The sequence below is a fragment of the Myotis myotis genome, unplaced genomic scaffold (assembly GCF_014108235.1).
Source record: "Myotis myotis isolate mMyoMyo1 unplaced genomic scaffold, mMyoMyo1.p scaffold_m19_p_3, whole genome shotgun sequence".
NCBI lineage: Eukaryota > Metazoa > Chordata > Mammalia > Chiroptera > Vespertilionidae > Myotis > Myotis myotis.
Window position 1 is genome coordinate 213,008,626 of NW_023416335.1, and position 21,283 is coordinate 213,029,908.

The window sequence follows — 21,283 nt, forward strand, 5'->3', positions numbered from 1 at the left end:
CCCCAACAGCGTGGCCTCAGAGCCAGGGGTGAGTTTCTTTGTTCCATTGGAGCCTCTCTGCCTTTCACGTATAGACCCCAGTGCCAGCTGTCAGTCATTGACTGGAGGCCCGGGCTCGGACCCGACTCCCCTGGCCTGCACGGGGTGGCCCTGGGCGAGTGTGTGGGCCTGGCTGGGCCTCAGGTCCTCTGTTGCTGTAGGCTGGCCCGTGCCCAGTGCCCGCCCCAGGTGTGTGGCCTTGCTGTGAGTCTGACCTGCCGGGGTCCAACCCCAGCAGGTCCAGGGGTCCCCAAAGGTGTGGACGGAGTCGGCGAAGAAGGAATGACACGGAGACAGTGTTCAGTTGATCAGCAGCCTAGCCAGGATCTCCAGCCAGGATCTCCAGCCAAGTTCTGGTCTGGATCTCCAGGGAAGTTCTGGTTCAGGATCTCCAGCCAAGTTCTGAGTCCATGTTCTCTTGCTAGGTTCTCCAGGTTCTCCAGCCAGGTTCTGTAGCCATGTTCCCTCGCTAGGTTCTCCAGCCAGGTTCTGTCCAGGTTCTCCAGCCAGGTTCAGTCACCAGGTTCTAGTCAGGTTCTTTTGCCAATTTCTGTAGTCAGGTTCAGTCCAGGATCTTTTGCCATGTTCTCTCCAGCGAAGTTCTTCTGTCTGTAGGTTCTGTGTAGGTTCTGTCTCCTAAGTTCTGTGTGTAGGTTCTGTCTCGCTTGGTTCCGTATTCTAAGTTCTGTATTCTAAGTTCTGTCTCTTGCTGTCTTATTACATCTGTATTTATACCAGTTGATTCAATCCTATCAATCTCTATTACAAAGGTTAGGGCGTTTCTTATCTCCATTCCAGGGAGTAAAGATTATGTAGCTTAAGCATGATTGTTCATAGTTAAAGTGATTAATTACCCGCCTGGCACTTAGTTAAGAGGTTTTATTCCCTCCCTAACTTCAGGGGAAAATCCCTACCTGGGGAAACACCCTTTCTCAGAGACCTTGGTTAAAACACATAGTGCCAAGAAGGTGAGCAAACATATTAAGAACAGTATGCCATATATGCCGGGTCCCTTGAAACAGCAAGGATGGACCGGCTCCCGGCACTGACCCTCACTGCCCAGTGACAACGGAGTGCTCACCACGGTGCCTGCACCGGGGCTAGTGCGGCCCTGGGGTGTCTCTCGCACTGGGGTCTGCCTCTGTCCCTGGCACCTGGGAGTTCGGCTGCAGAGGCCTCTTCCCTGTGCCCCACCTGGAGCCGGCCCTGGGCGGGACAGGCCCAGAGTCCTGCAGCGTCCCTGCCTGCAGCCCCCGACATGCCTGCCGCCCTGACATGCCTGCCGCCCTGACATGCCTGCCGCCCTGACATGCCTGTGACCCTGACATGTCTGCCGCCCTGACATGTCTGCCGCCCTGACATGCCTGTGACCCTGACATGTCTGCCGCCCTGACATGCCTGTGACCCTGACATGTCTGCCGCCCTGACACGCCTGTGACCCTGACATGTCTGCCGCCCCGACATGCTCCTGGGAGGCGTGGGGACAGGTAGCACAGCCAGGTGGGTCCTGGAGCCCCAGGAGTGAGGGCGACCTCGTCCCCCGACAGAGAGATGCCAGGAACACCTCCTGCTGATGGGGCCTCACAAGAGCAGGCGAGCGGAGGCTTTCCCGGGCCGCCCGCGGGGCTTGGAGATGCGTCGCGTGCTCGAATCTCCCCGTCAACGCCGCGCGCTGCAAGGGGACGGGTCGTGTTTTCTTAAGTGAGCGTGTTCTCCATTTCAAATTAAGGTTATTTTTGAGTCTGGTTTCAGCCGCTCACTAAAGTTCGTGAGAATTGAAAGTGTTCCGGCCCCGTCGTCAGTTGTGCCCGTTGGCATGTGGCGCCCACGCGGTTGCTGGCCCTTCTCCCGAGCAGGCTCCTCCCCAGCTGGGCCCTGCGCGGGGAGGCGGGGCCGGGATACACGCTGTCCAGGTCCCTCCCTTCCTGCGCTGTGGCTCTCGGGAGACCAGGCAGGTCCCAGGGAAAGGCGATGGCAGGGCTCGGATGGCTGTGCCGTGAGGACGGGGAGGTGGAAGGGCTCTCCCTGGATGCGCTAAGGAGGGAGGCAAGCTGCTCTGCCCGGAGTCCCTCCCGGGAGCACAGCCGCTGTGCCCTGCCCGGCCTCAGTGACAGTCTCAGGTCTCGGGTGGAGACTTGGGACTCCTCCACCTGAATCCTGCTCGCAGACCCTCACCGGACGTGTGGCTGCTGTGGCCCTGGCCGTGGCCGTGGGTGGTGGGTGGTGGTTGGGGGTGGTGAGGGGAATCTGGGGAAATGCTGAGCCTATTTTGGACCCACACGGACTTGGTGGACCTTGGACACATCCTGGGGACCATGCCCCATGGACACAGCGTTTGGGAAAAGTGGCCACACCACAGTGGGTGGCGCCCCACACAGAAGCTGCCTGAAGAAGCCGGTGGAAGGAAGGCGTTTGCTGAGCACAGGGGAGGGCTGGCCTCCGAAGGTGGTCACTGTGACCCCAGCGCTTCGGGGACCGAGCCCCTGGCAGTAGATAAACCCAGGCCGGCACACAAAGCACGTGGTCACTGCTCAGAGCAGAGAGCACCTGACCCCTAACAGCCCAGGTCCCCGCTCGGCGCAGGCACTGTCCTTGGGCGGGTAGGCTGTGCCGGCTTCAGACGGCCTGCCCTCCGGGCCCTCCGCCCGCCGTTCCTGCCTGCTGTTCCCGCCCGCCGTTCCCCTCTGCCGTTCTGCCCGCTGGCGGCCCACCGTTCCGCCCGTTCCCGCCCGCTGCGAGGCCGCTACCTGGAGAGGCGATGGCAGAGTGCCTTTGCCCTTCGGAATGGGCAGCGCTGTTAGAGCAGCAGGGCCCCTGCAGCCCTCGGGTGGGCGGCCTCACCGGTGCCGCCCTCTTAGCGAGCTCTCCCCCTCACTGGTGTGGCTCAGTGGACAGAGCGTCGGCCTGCAGACTGAAGGGTCCTGGGTTTGATTCCCCGTCAGGGCACAGGCCCAGGTCACGGCTTCAATCCCCAGTGTGGGGCGTGCAGGAGGCAGCTGATCCATGATTCTCTCTCATCATTGATGTTTCTGTCTCTTTCGCCCCCTCCCTTCCTCTCTGAAATCAATAAAAATATATTTAAAAAAACTCTTCTGACCGCGTGCCTCACCCTGGCCCCTGTGTTCTTCCTGGAACATTAGGGCCGAGGAAGGCACAGTGACCTGGGTTCCAGTGCCGGCTCCTTTGGGCCTTGTTTTTAGTCCGATGAGTCCTGCCTCCCTCTGTCCATCCTGGTGATGAGGGCGGGCCTCGGGGGCAGGGCCAGGGCGAGCAGGGGCAGGTGGACACTGACATGCGAACGGGTAGACAGGCCTTTCCACCCTCCTGATCGGCTTCTCTTCCTGAGACTGGGTGCACTCAGCACAGCGCCCTGGGGACAGGCGTGCGGGGGACGCACAGGCGCAGGGCTGCCGCAGAATGGCCTGGTCACCTGCCCTGAGCCCAGGATCGGGGAGGTTTGCCTGCATCCTCAGGGGTCAGAGCCGCTGGGGCCGGAGCTCGGGGACGGACCACAGCCCTGCAGTTAATAAACCGAGAGAAGCGGATTGAGGCCACACCCCCAGCTGTGCTTTGCTCAGCACTGACCAGCCGAGTGGCCCCACCGAGGCCCCACTGGGTCTGCCTGCAACACAGGACGCCTGCCAGCCTCCTGGCGCACCCCTCGCCTGTCCACCGGCCCATCCGGCTGCTCCTGACGACGCTGTGCTGAGCCCCTGCTGGGCCGTGGGCCGTCTGCGCCCCAGGCTGGCATGGAGACAGAGAGGGCTGCCCCTGCCTCGGAGGGCAGCGAGGACGCCCAGGGCAGCCAGAGGCCGTCCGGGCAGGGACAGCGGAGGGTGGTGCTCTCCCAGGGCACAGGCAGCTCCGGGGCCCGACTTCTGTTTTCTCAGCCCGCCAGCAGTGGGACCTTGTGGGCAGAGTTGGGGTGCCCGTGGGGTGCCAGGCTGCCTGCTCCCACAGGACACCTGCTGTGGGCCCCACGGTGGTGGGCTTGGGTGACCCCGGGTTAGGTGGCCCTCTGTGTGGCCCTTGTCGGGGAGACGACCTGGCACCCTGGTGCCCTCCGTTGGCATCACGGGGGAGGAGCGGACCTGCATCACCCTGAGCCCACCCAGGAGGCGCTTCTCCCTCCTGGTCCCACCGCAGTGACGGGGCGCCAGCTGCAGGGGGCGGGCTTTCTGGGCGGACCTCTGTCCGCACCCCTCCACCCTGCGAGGGGCTGCCTTCCGTGGGTTTGCTTGGGCGGGAGTCGTTCCGGACCCTGTCCTGGCGGGGACGGGCGCAGTGCTGGAAGGCGCGGGGTGCCCTCCGCCTGGGCACAGGTGCCGCGGCTGCTCTGTCGTGCACTTGTGATGGGAAGGGCGGGAGCGGATGCTGTCCGCGGAGATGGATAGGACCGCGTCCTCTTTCATGAGCAAACAGTGTCATCCGGGCCCTCCGCAGAGCCATTGTGTGGGATGAAAGGAGACGTGCGGGTGAGGCCAGGGCTCCGTGCGGGGAGCAAGGCCGCAGCCTCGCCTCGAACCCTAATTAATTCTCTGTCAGCCAGTTCCCGGGAGCGAACTGGAGAAGCAATTAAAATGATGCAGGAGGCAGGGAGTTAGAAATCCAGAAGGTGAAGGGAGAATTAGTTCAGTCCGCAATTAGACATGTTATTTGTGACTGCGTGGTGTGAGCATGCTCCTTGCAGCAGCGGCGGCCTATCTTTAGCCCTGGATCGCTCATAAATACCACTCTGGGCTGTTGTTCAGCTCAAAAAGGCCCATACATTTTTTTAATGTTATTAAGTGGCTAAGTACTTTGTACGTTGTTAAAATAGCTCCTATTGCGAAGTCTCGTGATACAACAGAAGTTGCAAAAGCAAGTTTTTAAAGGTGCTCATGGGGCTCAGTTCCCTGGCGAGTCCAGGATGAGAGCACCCCGAGTCCCAGTCGTGATCCCAGGTCGCGGTCACTGCTGTGCAGATGTGACACGAGACGAGCCTGAGCCCAGCCCACGGGCGACGCTGCTGGTCGAGGTGGAGGGCGTTCCGAGCACGGGCTGCGCTGCGGTCCCAGTGCCCGCAAGCAGGCGACAGCAGACGGTTCCTGCCCCTGAGGCGTGCCCTGGGCAGGGTGCAGCCTGTCAGGCACCCGCGTCGGGTCGTGGCCCCTGGCGAGCACGGCTCCCGGCTGTCTCCTGTGGCGCCGTCGTTTTGAATTACACACCGGAGACCGCCCAGCCATCCCGCCCCTGGGCGTCTTGGGGGCGCTGGTTGAGATGAGGACTGAACGCCCTTCTCGGGGCTTGTGTTTAACGGGTGACTACACACTCGCTCCGGAAGGCGGGCTCCTGAGCGCGGGAGAGAAGGGCGAAGCCACGTGGCCGAGGATGGAGGGAGGTCTGGGAGGGGGGCAGCAGTGAGCACCCGCTTTTCCTCGTTTGAATGCTGAGCTCGGGGGTCAGTGTGGCCTAGACCTCGTCTCCGCTTGCGAAGGGCGCATGCTGGGCTGTGGGAGTGCCCATGGCTTGGCTGGGCGCAGCCACCCTCCGAGGGCAGCTGCGGCGCTGGCCTCGTGCTGGGAGGGCCCCGGGCCCCGGGGTGCTGAGGGTGTTATTGTCTGAAAGTTAGCATTTCGAGGTGGGCACGTATGTGCTGGATCCAGAGGCTCCGAGTGCGCACAGGCAGCTGTGGACACACAGGGCACGAGGGGCAGAGGCGGGTGGGGAGGCCGCCCAGCTCCCCTGGGATCGGGGGACATGACCTGGACCAGCCCAGCCACTCGCCGCCCTCGCTGGCCCTGTGGTTCTGCGAAGCGATGCACCGGGGGCAGCAGAGTGGTGTCCGCTGGGCCTTTGTACCCAGCACGTGCCAGACCCCGTTAGTGCCCGCCGTGCCTCAGCGCCGGTGCCACACCCCCTGCCACGTGGGGCAGGAGGCTGGGGGGACTGCCCGCTCCTTCAGGCCACACCCTGCCCAGCGCCCGCGGCCTGGCTCCACACAGAGCTGCATGGTAGGGGGAGGGGCCTGGCACCCCGATCTGAGTGACCAGCTCGGGAGCACCCGCCAGAACTGGGTCAGAGGCCAGTGCGGCCTGTCCTCGCCGTCGTGGCGGTGCCTCTCGCGGGGCCGGTCCCCATGCTCCAGTGTGAAGGGCGACGGCTGCAGGCCAGAGAGAAGGCTTGGTTCTGGGGGCAGATTTGAACGTAGATCTGAAAGTTCTAATTTATTAAAGGCTTTCTTTTGGGGCCGGTCTATGCCATAGATTTTCTCTCCCTCTCAATTCTCTCTTAAAATTTAATGCTGCCATAAAAATGATGGATAAGAAATTATTCCAGGAAAAGTGATGCTGAAAGGCTCCCTCCCTGTGAGGCAGAAGCGCAGACTTGTGAGGGAGTAGCTGGGGCCGGGGCCTCCGGGAAGTGGGAGCCGCGTGCCCTGCGGAACCGGCGTCGCCCGCGGTGCCTGGCGCTCCTCTGGGCTGTGGCGGCACCACGTCTGCCTTGTGCTGCGGCGCCTTTACTCGCAGCCGCGGCCTGTCATGCCGTGCCCCCCGGAGCTCCCTGTGCAGCCCCCCACTAGGACCCCGCGGTCACAGCAGAGGAGTTGGGGGGGCGAATCCCAGCATGAGGTCGGAGAGGCCCCGTGGGACAGGCAGCCTCGCCCGCTCCCAGCACGTCTCCCGGTGTCCGCCCGTGTGGTGATGATCCCTGTGAGGCTGCCGTCCCACCACCGGGGGCCGACGACGGGGAAACATGAGGAAACCGAGACCTCAGCGCGCGTGCCTGCTCGGTCTGAGGCCAGGCGCCGGGGCCGGCGGCGCTCTGTTCCCCGTAGAACTGGGACATCGTTCCAGGTCGGCTGGTAGGAACCACAGAACCGAAGAAATCTGTCAGGTCTGACATCCGACTGCCTTCTGTTCTCCGGAGCAGCAGAGGTGCTGGGGCTGCTGCCGCGGACACCAGGGGTCAGGCCCGGCGGCTTCAGGAGGGAGCCCGGGGGCTCGCTCGCAGGGTCTCATTTGCTTTCCTGCGACGTGAGTCCCACACCTGTGAGGAGAGTTGGGGAAGGGCTGGCGGTATCCATGGGCGCCGTTGGACACGTCACCATGACAACCCAGGAGGTGCTGGGAGCTGCACCTTGTTCGTCCTGCCTCAGCGCTTCCCAGCACCTCCACGCCGTTTCTCTGTGGAGACGTGGGCCGTCGGTGAAGCGCATCTGTCACTCGAGGCCACACCCACGCGAGCGAGTGGCTCCCTTCCGTGTGGATTTGGGAAAAAGGCGCACAGCTGTCTCCTGCCCATTCTTCACACATGGAGTGGGCGCTCCTCGAGGCTCGGCACCAGCTCCTCAGGACGAGGCAGGGCCCTGTGCACGGTGCCGCCAGTTCTGTGGCCCTGCGCCAGGCAGCTGGCCCACCCTGTCGTGCCGGATTGCCCTCGGGCACCTCTGCTGCCCATCAGATAGAGCCGGGGCCTCCGCTGGCTGTTGGGGTCTCTGCCCTCCAGGCCAGGCCCACAGGTGGGACAAGAGGGATGTGCTTCCTTGTACCTCTTGGCCCCGAGCCCGTGCAGCACTCCAGTGGTTACAGGGCTGCGTAATCTGGAACAGTTCTCATGGAAAGACGGTAAGGGCTGTCCCCGTCACCAAACACCAACCACCACAAACATAACTGGAGGATTAATTTCCGTCCCAGTAATTGATAGAACGAATCGACCAAAATCTAGTAAGGATATAGGAGATGCAAGAATATCAAGCAGCTCGCTGGGTCTCACCAACAGTCCGATAGCTGGAGATGCCCAGCACGAACGAGTCCTCCCACTCACACGGTGCCAGGAACCAGGGCGGCGAGTGTGAGACGCACGTGGTGCCCAGGAACAGGGCGGTGAGTGTGAGACGCACGTGGTGCCCAGGAACAGGGCGGCGAGTGTGAGACGCACGTGGTGCCCAGGAACAGGGCGGTGAGTGTGAGACGCACGTGGTGCCCAGGAACAGGGCGGTGAGTGTGAGACGCACGTGGTGCCCAGGAACAGGGCGGTGAGTGTGAGACGCACACGGTGCCCAGGAACAGGGCGGCGAGTGTGAGACGCACGTGGTGCCCAGGAACAGGGCGGCGAGTGTGAGACGCACGTGGTGCCCAGGAACAGGGCGGTGAGTGTGAGACGCACACGGTGCCCAGGAACAGGGCGGCGAGTGTGAGACGCACACGGTGCCAGGAACAGGGCGGCGAGTGTGAGACGCACGTGGTGCCCAGGAACAGGGCGGGGAGTGTGAGACGCACGTGGTGCCCAGTAACAGGGCGGTGAGTGTGAGACGCACACGGTGCCCAGGAACAGGGCGGCGAGTGTGAGACGCACACGGTGCCCAGGAACCAGGGCGGTGAGTGTGAGACGCACGTGGTGCCCAGGAACAGGGCCGTGAGTGTGAGACGCACGTGGTGCCAGGAACCAGGGCGGTGAGTGTGAGACGCACACGGTGCCAGGAACAGGGCGGCGAGTGTGAGACGCACACGGTGCCCAGGAACAGGGCGGTGAGTGTGAGACGCACACGGTGCCCAGGAACAGGGCGGTGAGTGTGAGACGCACGTGGTGCCCAGGAACAGGGCGGTGAGTGTGAGACGCACACGGTGCCCAGGAACAGGGCGGCGAGTGTGAGACGCACACGGTGCCCAGGAACAGGGCGGCGAGTGTGAGACGCACGTGGTGCCGGAACAGGGCGGCGAGTGTGGAGTGTGGAGGATGGAATCGCACCGTGCTCTCCTGTAACCCTAATGGATTAAGCTAGAAATCGACAAGAGGGGGTCTAGAAAGCCCCCGCGTTTTGAAAATGCAGCAGCAGCTTCTAAAGAACCGAGGCAAAGACGCCGAAGGGAAATCGGTGATGCTTTGAACTGGATGACTGATGAGAAGTAGCATCAGAATTTGTGGGATGCAGCCAAAGCAGTGCTCTGAGAGCTGACATCTTCCCGTAAATGCAACATCAGAAAGGAAGAAAGACTTAAAATCAACAAGTTTGCTGTCCAGCTTTAGAAGGTAGGACAGAAGAGCAGAGTGATCCCAAGGAAGCGGAAGGAAGGAAACGAGAATGAAAGGGCAGCAGTCAGGGAAACGGAACAATCCATGACATAGAAAATGGGGACGTTCTTTGAAGGGTCCAGCTGATCCAGCTTTGCACAGAAGACACAAGCCTCAGAAGTGACGCCATCCAGTGCCCCACGTCTACATGCGATGGCTCTTTAAATGAACATTAGTGAGATTTAAAAGAGTGGAAGCATTCAGTTCCGTGGTCCCACCAGCTGCATTTCACACACTGAGCCCCCAGGTGGCTGGAGGCACCTTGGACATGCTCCCCTGGACACATGCACCCCAGTGGGGCTCTCCCAGCACTGCCGCTCTGAGTGTGATGCCCGCGCCGCAGCACCAGGGGACCTGTTAGACATTCAGGTTCCTGCGCCCCATGCAGATGACCTGCGGAGTGAGACGCTGGGCGGGTGGGCCTTGGGGTTGTTGTGGGGCACACGGCATCGGGGACCAGTGCTCGGTGGTTGTGGGGCGCACGGCATCGGGGACCAGTGCTCGGTGGTTGTGGGGCACACGGCATCGGGGACCAGTGCTCGGTGGTTGTGGGGCGCACGGCATCGGGGACTAGTGCTCGGTGGTTGTGGGGCACACGGCATCGGGGACCAGTGCTCGGTGGTTGTGGGGCGCACGGCATCGGGGACCAGTGCTCGGTGGTTGTGGGGCGCACGGCATCGGGGACCAGTGCTCGGTGGTTGTGGGGCGCACGGCATCGGGGACCAGTGCTCGGTGGTTGTGGGGCGCACGGCATCGGGGACCAGTGCTCGGTGGTTGTGGGGCGCACGGCATTGGGGACCACTGCCTGGAGAGACTCGGGGCTGTGCGGGGCTGTGCTGCTTTTGCTTCTGTCACCAGCCGGTCACTGGAGGCGGGCAGGCCGGGCGGCGCCTCTGTGTGGTGTTGCTCATCCCCGAGCTGCCCCCAAACCGGGCCAGGAGGGCGCGGCCTCGCAGGCAGGGCCCCAGGGAAGGTGGGGGGAGGCGGGGGCCAGCGTGCCTCAGCAGGGGCCTCGACCCGGAGAAGGTGCCGAGAGGGGATGTCCGGTCACGGAGGTCAGAGCCTAGGATGGGGTGCACTCGGGCCCCCGCGCACAGCGGTCCCTGCAGGCAGACCGTCTGCGGACTCGGAAGGAGCGTGCCGGTGACCACCCAGCGCCTGGTGTGACGGTGCTGGCCTGTGTCCTCCCGTCGAAGGGCCTTTAAGTTGCTTCTGAGCTTTCTGACTTTGCGAGCAGCGCTCCGGGGAACACGCTCCTGCGCGTCCTCAGGAGTCGGAGACGGTGTGCGCTCGGAGCGGGCGCAGCCGCGGGGCTGGGCGCTCTGAGTGAGGGTCAGCCTGAGGGCCAGCTGAGCCGGAGAGCTGGGGAGGGCAAGGAGTGAGGGGACTCCCGTCGGCTTCAGCGCCTGCGGCGCGGGGAGAGCGAGGCCCTGGACGGGGCAGGCCTGGCCCCGCTGCTGTGTCCCCTTCCGCTCCGCTGGCGGGTGGCTCCTGTGGCTCCGTCCCCCCTGTGCCCGGGCTCCCGCCACGGGCCCGCCTGCTGTTACGCGGCTGTCGCTGAGCAGGAGACACAGGCGCCGGTGTGAACCTCCTGAACCTGCTCTGCAGCCCCATCCTGCCCACCAGGCAGCGGTGCTTCAGGGGAAAACGTGTTTATTTTGATGCGACGAGAGGGGGGGATTCTGGCGCTTGGGGGCAGCGGCCAGTGCCACCCACCAGCTGTGGTCCCCCGGCCCGCCCCGCCCTAACCTCTCGCCTTCTCTCTTGCAGTCGGAGCCCGAGGGCTTCTCTCACTTCCACCTGTACGTGTGCGCTGCGTTCCTCGTGAGGTGGAGGAAGGAGATACTGGAAGAAAGAGATTTCCAAGTAAGTCAGCCTTTCGCAGCCTCACGTCGGACTCCGTGGGGTGCATTCCCTCGGGTGGCGGCTGGGGGGCTGAGCCGCGGCGCCTGCTGCCTGGAGCCCTCAGGGGAGGCCGCAGGCCCGGCCTGGCCGGCAGCTGGTGGGTGTGGCTGTTTCTCAGGCTCCCGGGGAAGCCTCCCGGGCCAGCGTGTGTCCTCAGCAGTGAGGCAGCTGGGCTGACATGGGAGGGATGGGGCCAGGCCTGGGGATGGGCCCCTGGGCAGCTGTGTGACTCGGGCACCTGGCTCAGCCCCTCTGACCCGCTTCCTCACCCACGTGGTGGGAAAGCCACGTTCACACCCATCGTCAGAGGTTCTGAGCCCTGTGTGGGCCGAGGCCCCAGCCCTGTGCCTGTGTGTGGTGGCCCGATGCGTGCGGTTTGGCCCTGCTCCCCGAGGTGCCGGTGGGCCGTCCTCTCGCCCGGTGCCTGGGTGGGCAGGGCTGCCTGCAGGGCGGTGACCGTGGGGGCCAGGCCCAGCCTCTGCACCTCCTTGAGCCCCTTGCCGTTCCCGTGGCGGCCAGGCTGGGCGCTGGGCCCTGGGTCACGGTGCGGAGGTCGGGCAGCTCCTGGGCGCTGTGGTGCCTCGCTCCCTGCGCGCTTGCTGAGGCGGGGGAGCCCCGAGGCTGGGCGAGCCCGAGGCCGGGGAGCAGGGTGTTCCCACACCTTTAGGGGCAGCGCGTTGGCGGTCTGGCTGAGATGCCGCCCTGCTGTCCCTGGGGTGACGGGCAGCTGGCTGAGGCGTTCCGCTGGCCTCCTCGGCCTGCTCCCCTCACCTGAGGGGGACAGAGGCTGAGACAGGCCCAGCCCAGGCACCGCAGCGAGAACTCCCAAGGCCACGAGGCCGCGCCGTGCCGGGCTGAGGAGCCCCAAGACCGCCTGTCCCTGAGCCTCCAGACAAGCAGCGCTCTGCTGTGGGCGGGGAGAGCGAGGGGGAAGCCGGTGTGTGCGGGGGACGGGCTAAACGGGACGGGAAGCAATGGAACAGAAATTAAGGGAAGAACTGGTGTCCTGGGGCCCGGGAGCTGTCGCGATGTGACATTCAGGAAGGCAACGCGGCCTCCCGGGAAGACGGCGTGGCCAGGCTCCACGGGAACACGTCTTCGTCGTCCGGGAAGCGGTGACAGCCGGCTTTGCAGAGATGTCATTTGCCCGCAGGAACTAGCGCTTTCCTAGTCATTTCCATGGGAACAGACGCCTCTGGGAGGAGGAAGTCTTCCCAGAGAAAGGCAGCCTCGGTGGTCACGCGCCAGCCGCAAGTGCGGGCGGTGGGTGGGCAGCAGGGAGGGGCTCTGTCCTGCCGTGTTTCTGAGACTCGCTCAGGCTCGTGTCTGCTGCATCCGTGGGGCCTGCTGGGCCCTCTGCGCAGCGGGTGTTTGGATGGGCGTCTGCTTATGGCCTGAGCGTGGGGCCGAGAAGCCCTGAGCCTTTGCCGACCTCGGCCAGGGCTGGCCCACCCTCGGCAGACGGCCCCGTGCCAGGCTCTGTCCTGACCTTCACCCTGTGGGTACTGCACCCGGAGCCCCCTGTCCCCGCCCTTGGCTATTGAGGTCCGAGTCTCAGCACCCACAGCCTGGATGCAGCCCTCCGTCTGCCTTTTCTAACCAGGTTTGGGGGTGGCAGGAGCTCCCCTATGTGCAGTCTGTGTCCCCTCTCAGTGGGCCAGGCCCGCCCACCTTGCCCAGTTTCTGGCCTCTTCCCAGAGGGGTCCGCTGAGGCAGAGTGCTGGAGGGCGGAGGGGCCGCTGTCCTGTCCACTGATCTCTTGATCCCTTGCTCATTCCTGCCCGCCTGACACAGGAGCCCCCGCACCCCACCTGGCACAGGCCCCCGCACCCCACACCCCACCAGGCACAGGCCCCCCCGCACCCCACACCCCACCTGGCACAGGCCCCCCCGCACCCCACACCCCACCTAGCACGGGCCGCCCCACACCCCACCTGGCACAGGCCCCGAAATACCCCACACCCCCCGGTACACGCCCCCCCGCAACCCACCAGGCACAGGCCCCCCCACACCCCACCTGGCACAGGCCCTCCCGCACCCCACCTGGCACAGGCCGCCCCACACCCCACCTGGCACAGGCCCCCCCGCACCCCACGTGGCACAGGCCGCCCGCACCCCACCTGGCACAGGCGCCCCGCACCCCACCAGGCACAGGCCCCCCCGCACCCCGCCTTCGCAGCCGCTGTTCCCTCCTGACCGTCTCCCTTCCCCTTCCCCTCCCGACCCTTTCCATTTAAGAAGCGCGCTCAGCAGGCCGGTTCTGAAGGAAAGAAGGAGAGTCCGCAGCGGAGCACAGAAAGCTGGTGTCCGCGCCTGTCCGCAGGCGTCCGTATGTTATCGACTCTCTGATGGGTTGCTCTCTCTAGGCGCCTCGCGGGCTGCTGCCAGGAGACGCAGGGCAGTGGCTGTGGCAGGGGCACCGTGGCCTGGCGTCCATGCCCACACTTGTCAGCTTTGAGTGAATCCCCTCCCTCCCTCTCTCCCTCCCTTCCTCTCACCTTCCCTCCCTCCCTCCCTCCTTCCTCTCACCTTCCCTCCCTCCCTCCCTCTCTCCCTCCCTCCTTCCTCTCACCTTCCCTCCCTCCCTCCCTCCCTCCCTCCCTCCCTCCCTCCCTCCCTCCCTCCTTCCTCTCACCTTCCCTCCCTCCCTCCCTCCCTCCCTCCCTCCCTCCCTCCTTCCTCTCACCTTCCCTCCCTCCCTCCCTCCCTCCCTCCCTCCCTCCTTCCTCTCACCTTCCCTCCCTCCCTCCCTCCCTCCCTCCTTCCTCTCACCTTCCCTCCCTCCCTCCCTCCCTCCCTCCCTCCCTCCCTCCTTCCTCTCACCTTCCTCCTTCCTCTCACCTTCCCTCCCTCCCTCCCTCCCTCCCTCCCTCCCTCCCTCCCTCCCTCCCTCCTTCTTCTCACCTTCCCTCCCTCCCTCCCTCCTTCTTCTCACCTTCCCTCCCTCCCTCCCTCCCTCCCTCCCTCCCTCCCTCCTTCCTCTCACCTTCCCTCCCTCCCTCCCTCCCTCCCTCCCTCCCTCCTTCCTCTCACCTTCCCTCCCTCCCTCCCTCCTTCCTCTCCCCTTCCCTCCCTCCCTCCCTCCTTCTTCTCACCTTCCCTCCCTCCCTCCCTCCCTCCCTCCTTCTTCTCACCTTCCCTCCCTCCCTCCCTCCCTCCCTCCTTCTTCTCACCTTCCCTCCCTCCCTCCCTCCCTCCTCTCACCTTCCCTCCCTCCCTCCCTCCCTCCCTCCCTCCCTCCCTCCCTCCCTCCTTCTTCTCACCTTCCCTCCCTCCCTCCCTCCCTCCTCTCACCTTCCCTCCCTTGCTCTCATGAAGGAGGAATCCTCTTACCTAGCGGGCTGACATTTAACCAGGGACTGGAGCCCCCCCTCCCGGGCCAGGACTCCCCGCCCAGCCCAGCTCTGCGGTGGGGGTGGGCCGAGGGCAGCCCAGCTCAGCTCGTGCGCGTCTCTGCTGTGCTCACTCTGCCATCAGAGGAGCAGTTACACCCCCGTTGAAATCATTAATTGAAAGGCCCTTATTATCTCGTTAACGGTGTTTGATGTGGAAGCAGACAAGCTCGGGGACACTCATCTGCTCAGTCCCCGAAGAGCAGTAATCACATCCTGGCCTCGCTCGTCGCTCGTCGGAGCCCTCTCAGCTTTCCTCTGGAGGACACATTGCACTGGGGGGGGGCTCCTCGGGAGGTGCGGCTGCTGTGATGCTGCTGGGAGACACCAATCCAGGGTGCAGGGCCGAGGCCCCTCCTCCTCCTGGGCCCCGCCCTCCTCCTCCTCCTGGGCCCCGCCCTCCTCCTCCTGGGCCCCCCCCCCTCCTCCTCCTGGGCCCCTCTTCCTCCTCCTGGGCCCCCCCTCCTCCTCCTGGCCCCCCCCCCCTCCTCCTGGGCCCCTCCTCCTCCTCCTCCTGGGCCCCTCCTCCTCCTGGGCCCCCCCTCCTCCTCCTGGGCCCCTCCTCCTCCTGGGCACCTCCTCCTCCTCCTCCTGGGCCCCTCCTCCTCCTGGGCCCCCCCTCCTCCTCCTGGGCCCCTCCTCCTCCTGGGCACCTCCTCCTCCTGGGCCCCCCCTCCTCCTCCTGGGCACCTCCTCCTCCTCCTCCTGGGCCCCTCCTCCTCCTGGGCCCCCCCTCCTCCTCCTGGGCCCCTCCTCCTCCTGGGCCCCCCCTCCTCCTCCTGGGCACCTCCTCCTCCTCCTCCTGGGCCCCTCCTCCTCCTCCTGGGCACCTCCTCCTCCTCCTCCTGGGCCCCTCCTCCTCCTGGGCCCCCCCTCCTCCTCCTGGGCCCCTCCTCCTCCTGGGCCCCCCCTCCTCCTCCTGGGCCCCTCCTCCTCCTGGGCCCCCCCTCCTCCTCCTGGGCACCTCCTCCTCCTCCTCCTCCTGGGCCCCTCCTCCTCCTGGGCCCCTCCTCCTCCTCCTCCTGGGCCCCTCCTCCTCCTGGGTACCTCCTCCTGGGGCAGGTCTAACTCGGGGTGCTGCCGGGTGGTGAGACTTGGAGGGATGGAGTCACTGGCGGCTGGGCAGGCCTGGGCCGTTGTGTGTGACCCTGGGATGAAGAGAACCCAGTGGGCCTGATGGCCAGGAGAGCCCTGTCCCAGGTCCTGTCCCCAGGCCGCACCTCCTTCCAACCAGGACTAGCTGCATGGACAGCCCAGCTCCTGGGCCTTCTTTCTGGAAGGACCCTGAGGCTCCGGGTGGTCCTGCCTGCTCTCCTGTCCTCTCTGCCCACTTAACCCTGGCCCGGGTTTCTGATGTGACCATTGTGCACCCAGGCCTGCATCCCCAGGCCCCCCCACACCCCCGGGGCCCCACCCTGCACCCCTAAAGCCCCGCTCTGCACCCCAGGGCCCCACCTTGCACCCCTAAGCCTCCCTATACCCCCAGGGCCCCACCCTGTACCCCTAAGCCCCCCTATACCCCCAGGGTCCCACTCTGTACCCCTAAGCCCTCCTATACCCCCAGGGCCCCACCCTGTACCCCTAAGGCCCCCTATACCCCCAGGGCCCCACCCTGCACCCCTAAGGCCCTGCTCTGCACCCTAGGGCCCTGTCGGGGTCCTCCCTGGGGAGACGGGTTCAGTGGCAGGAGCCACAGGCAGGAAGAGCCCGGCCCCTCGGAGTCCTGAGCTGGAACTGCATGGCCATCACTCCTGTGTGACCCTGTGGCACGCTTACCCTCTGACCCGCCCCTTCAGGCCCCGAACTCCCGAGGGGCTCAGAGCGCCGGCGAGTGGACCCTGTGGGCCCTCGGCCATGGGAGCAGCCGCTGTCCCGACGAGGGGACGCAGATGTGCCCGGGCCCTCCCGCCTGGGAGGCCACGCCGTGGGGCCTCTGCCCGAGAAGGTCTGGTGCCCAGGAAGACCCGGCCTCGGGCCTCGCCAGGGCGTCCCTCCGCGCCGGCGTGAGCGGGACAAAGTCGACAGCGCGATGAGCTGGGACGCACACGGTCCTCTGTCAACCAGAGCCCTCCGTCGCACACCCTCCTTGTCACCCTCGTTAGCTGGAGGATTTCCAGGGCAAACACGATAGGATTTCTCAGTTCGGTCTTGGGGTGTTTGTTTTCTGAGATAAAGCACACAGAAAAGGTGCATTGATCTTTTAATTCCTCATGCAAAGAAAAAACATTTGCTCTTCTCTCATTTAGTGTGTCTGCTTCTCAGCCGGGCCGGCGGGTGGCCGGGGCGCCAGGCGAACGTGAGCGCCATGGGCCTGCGGCTGGGCTGCGGCCCCTTATCAGGGAGCTGAGGACCCGCTGGCCCATCTCTCCTGCCCTGGCAGCCGTTCCCGGGGCTCCGTCCAAGTCCGGGGGAGCGGGGAGGCACTGCCCCGCCTGCCGCTCTGGGCTCATCTGGGCCTCGCACAGGGGCTCCGGGAGTGTCCAGTCAGTGTCCTTGCCACCTGACAGGGTCCCCAGTCTCCTGTCATTCACAGGTGGGAACCCCGGAACAGCGCACGTGACCCCGTTGTGGGCAGGGATTAGGAAGGCGGGGCCTCACTGAGGTGCAGCTGGTGGAGGTGGTGACGCCCTGCCCGCCCCCTCCTTGCTGTGCCCTGAGTTCCGCCTCAGCGTCAGGCGTCAGCGTCAGGGCCGTCATTCATCTGCCGCTGGCGGTCTGCGAACTGGAGCAGTCAGGTGCCGCGGGAGGAGCAGCCCCGGCCCGCCTGTCCGCCCCCTGCCCGCCGTGGGGAGACTGGTAGGCCTCTCCCCACAGGGGCCCGGGAGGGAGGCTGGGGGTGAGGGGACAGGGCAGGCGGGGCAGGCGGGGAGGCAGGATGTGAGCGTTGTTTCTCCGTCGGGCCCGCTGTTGCCGGGGCGCTGGTGTGCCCAGGGGACAGTCAGCTGCCGGTCTCTCTGAGAACCGGGCGTGGCCCAGGCGCACGCAATGCTGGGCCCCGGGGCTGTGCTGGGTCAGGGCTGGGACCCCAGGCCTCCGGGCGATCGCTGGGCCGGTTCTGTCCTTACGGCCTTCACGGACCTCGTGGGGCAGTGCGTGTCAGCGTGGAGAGTGTGTGGGCCAGGCTGACGGGAGGAGGGCAGGAGCCGGCCGCGCTGCTTGGCTGTGCTGCTGTGGCGTCTCGTGGACAAGGACGGACCCGACGCGCTGATCTCACCACGTCGTTGTGCGCAAACCTTACTGCAGTTGTCAGGTTCGCTAACATGGAAAAGTGAGGACAATACGTTGCCCTCAGCATGGCTGGGCTGACCGCTGACTCGGCCCCTCCCTCCTGCGTCGCAGCCCAGGGGCCTGTCTCCCGGAGAGCGACCGGTGTGGCCCAGCGAGGCCCCTGAGCCATGGCGCCATGCGGTGTGGACGGCGCAGGGCGGCTCATGGCTGTGAACGCGCCCGACAGGCCTTCGAGGAGAGAGCCTGTGTTTAAGGACGCGCTTGCCCGTCTCCTGCCCCCGTAAAGGTCACCGCGTGGATTTCCTCCTTCAGCCTCGCAGGCCGCCAGCGGGGCCTTTCCATTTTCCCTCCGTCCCGCGAGCCGGGGACAAATTAGATTCTGAAATTGAGTGCGCAGCCGAGTCGGCGTCCCCGTCACGGGAGGGGCCTGCGCTCACCTTGCGAGTGGCGAGGTCATGCTAATACGGAGCCAAGTGGATTAAGAAGGAAACCCCAGGCGTTTATTTACGACCTGCGCGGAATGGATTGGCACCTGTGCCGGTCCCAGCGAAGCGCGGGCGGCCGATTGATGTTGAGCCGTCCCCGGGGACACTCCGCCAGGAAGTGGCTGCGTGAGCTCAACTCGCAGGCCCAGGAAGTACCTGAATGCAAAGAGGCAGACTGAGGGGGAGGCAAGCCCCAGGGACCCAGCCCTGGATCTGAGGCCGGGGAGGGGGGCTCGGACCCAGCACAGGGCCACATGGCCGCATGCACAGCCCGGGGGGGAGGGTGGCTCGGACTGTGCCTGCCCCTGTGCGCCTGCCCCCTGTGCGCCTGCCCCTGTGCGCCTGCCCCCTGCGTGCCTCCCCCTGTGTGCCTGCCCCCTGCGCGCCTGCCCCTGTGTGCCTGCCCCTGTGTGCCTGCCCCCTGTGCGCCTGCCCCTGTGCCTGCCCCTGTGCGCCTGCCCCTGTGTGCCTGCCCCCTGTGCGCCTGCCCCTGTGTGCCTGCCCCTGTGCGCCTGCCCCTGTGTGCCTGCCCCCTGTGCGCCTGCCCCTGTGTGCCTGCCCCTGTGCCTGCCCCTGTGCCTGCCCCTGTGAGCCTGCCCCTATGCCTGCCCCTGTGCCTGCCCCTGTGCGCCTGCCCCTGTGTGCCTGCCCCTGTGCGCCTGCCCCTGTGTGCCTGCCCCTGTGTACCTGCCCCTGTGCCTGCCCCTGTGCGCCTGCCCCTGTGCGCCTGCCCCTGTGTGCCTGCCCCTGTGCCTGCCCCTGTGTGCCTGCCCCTGTGCCTGCCCCTGTGCCTGCCCCTGTGCGCCTGCCCCTGTGCCTGCCCCTGTGTGCCTGCCCCTGTGCCTGCCCCTGTGCGCCTGCCCTCTGTGCCTGCCCCTGTGCCTGCCCCTGTGCGCCTGCCCCTGTGTACCTGCCCCTGTGCCTGCCCCTGTGCGCCTGCCCCTGTGTGCCTGCCCCTGTGCCTGCCCCTGTGCGCCTGCCCCTGTGTACCTGCCCCTGTGCCTGCCCCTGTGCGCCTGCCCCTGTGTACCTGCACCTGTGCCTGCACCTGTGCCTGCCCCTGTGTGCCTGCCCCTGTGTGGAGGGAGCCCGGTTGCTTTGTGGGCTGCTTCCAACGGGGGCTGGTGCCTTGGGCTCACTGCCCCCCTCGCTGCCCAGGTGCCTTTTCCTGGGTTCCGCTGAGAGCCTGGTGTGCAGCCCCCCACACAGTCCCCCCTGACCTGCGGTGCCCTCTGACCTGCCGTCTCTCCCCAGGAGCTGCTGCTGTTCCTGCAGAACCTGCCCACGGCCCGCTGGGGCGACGAGGAGGTCAGCCTGCTGCTGGCCGAGGCCTACCGCCTGAAGTTCGCCTTCGCCGACGCCCCCAACCACTACAAGAAGTGAGCGGGCCGGCACAGGCCCCACGCGGGGACAGGCACCGCCCGCGGCGCAGGCCGTGGCCCAGGAGCAGCCGGCTGGACAGCTCGGCCCCGGGCGCCTGCCGGGAGGTGCAGGCACGGCCCAGGCCTGGCAGGGTGGCGGCCTGTTGCTGAGAAACCAAAGAGAGCAGGGGAGGGTCCCGGCCGCAGGGCCAGTGGACAGTCGGGCCCTCCCCGTCCTGGAGCGACCTTGCCAAATGACCCCTCCTGGGGACCCAGCGGCGGCCCTCGGAGAGCCTGCGTCCGCGCAGGGGCAGGGACAGGAGCCGTCGCACCGACTCTGAAATGCAAACATTCTATTCTGTCGAGTGAAAGAATAAAATGTAGACACAGTGAGGCGTGCCTGCGTCACGGGCGGGGCAGGGCCGTCTGCGGAGCTCAGCTGGAAGCACTGAGATTGGGGGGGGGCGCGGGGGCCTTGACACTGCCTGGCTCCCGCCTCCAGCCTCTGAGAGCCTGGCCCTGCTCCCAGTCAGTAGCCTGGGGCAGCCACTGTCTGTCCAGCTGGATGGGGGGGGGTCCCCTCGGGCAGACATCTTGTCCCTTCCCTCCCCATCCCCCACCACCAGTCTTGCCCTGGACCCAGGTGGTGCAGAGCAGCAGCACGGCACGTACCCCACTTTACAAAGGAGGAAACTGAGGCAGGAGAGGTCAGACAGTTCGCCAGGGTCCACGCTCATCCTCACTGTCCTCATAACACCCAGTGGGGCCTCCTTCCGTGCCCCCAGTTTAAAGGGGGAGAGGGAGGGGTTGGCAGTGACCCCTCAAGGTCACACAGCTGGTCTTGGCCTCCCTGAGAGGCCATCGGGCAGGTGGGTGGGCGTGGCTGCTGGGCGCCGTCAGTGGGCGGCTCCCGGAGTGCCTGCCCCCCACCCCGGTGCATGCGAGCGCCCTCATCCCGGGTCCGACTCTCGCCCCACTGTCCCTTGTGGCCCTGCGTGCACCGGGCTGCCAGGCAGAAACCTACTCCTGAAGGATGGCCATCGATTTGCCAAATTAATGTGTTCGTCCTCCGTGTCCCGGGAGCCCTAATGAGGTGTCAGCGGGGACGAGAGGACTACACGGATGAATAGAATGGCTTCTGCGGCGTCATTAGCCTCTTATAATAAGATTTACTTGTCGGCTGACAATGTGGTAACGTGGTCATTCGCTTGGTGCCCTAATGAAGACATGCCGCTGCGGGGACAGTCACCGGGAAGGAAGGTCAGGCCCCCTCCTGTGTGCGCCTGGGGGCGCCCGGCTCTCAGCGGAGGGGCAGCCTCTTCCCCCCTGGCCCAGGGCTCAGGGCTGGACACGGTGTCCTGGGGGCCCATCCAGCCTGGGAGGGCCAGGGACCTGGGGCAGAGAAAGGGGAACTTGGCTCAGGGTCCGAGGTCTGGCTCCGGGTGTGGTTCCCTCTTGCTCATGATCCCAGGGAGAAGGTTCTCACACGCAGGGGACAGGCCCTGGCAGAGGCGGGGGGATGCCGGTGGGGAGGCGCCAGGGCAGAGTCCACGGCTCCTCCGAGTCCCGCCCACTGCGCACGCACATGGGTGGCAGGGTGCGTGGACTGGAGGCAGGTGCTCCCTGGCAAACCCATCACACGGCCTCCACACCCGTCCTCCCCTCAGGCCCCCTATGGCCGTTGGGGCACCCGCTTCCCCTAAGGCCCCTGGAAGGGGCGTCTACACGGCTTCCTGGGAGGAGGCGCACTTCATGACCACTTCCCAAGGGGCCATCGCGTGACGGAGGAGAGGGAGGCTTAGGCAAAACCCCCAAACCC

The 21,283-nt window shown here is 65.8% G+C and overlaps 1 protein-coding gene across 3 annotated transcripts in view; it reads left to right on the forward strand.

The window, feature by feature from the left end:
- TBC1D22A (TBC1 domain family member 22A) overlaps positions 1-19,857 on the forward strand; it is a 120,964-nt gene extending 101,107 nt beyond the window's left edge. For 2 of the 3 annotated variants that reach the window (XM_036299155.1, XM_036299157.1), the window contains 2 exons: positions 10,864-10,959; positions 19,358-19,857. In XM_036299155.1, coding sequence (XP_036155048.1) covers positions 10,864-10,959; positions 19,358-19,635 — 374 coding nt within the window. In that variant the 3' untranslated portion in view covers positions 19,636-19,857. The remainder of the gene's footprint in view (positions 1-10,863; positions 10,960-19,357) is intronic. The other variant, XM_036299156.1, reaches the window with a different exon arrangement.
- The last annotated feature ends 1,426 nt before the right edge of the window (positions 19,858-21,283 follow it).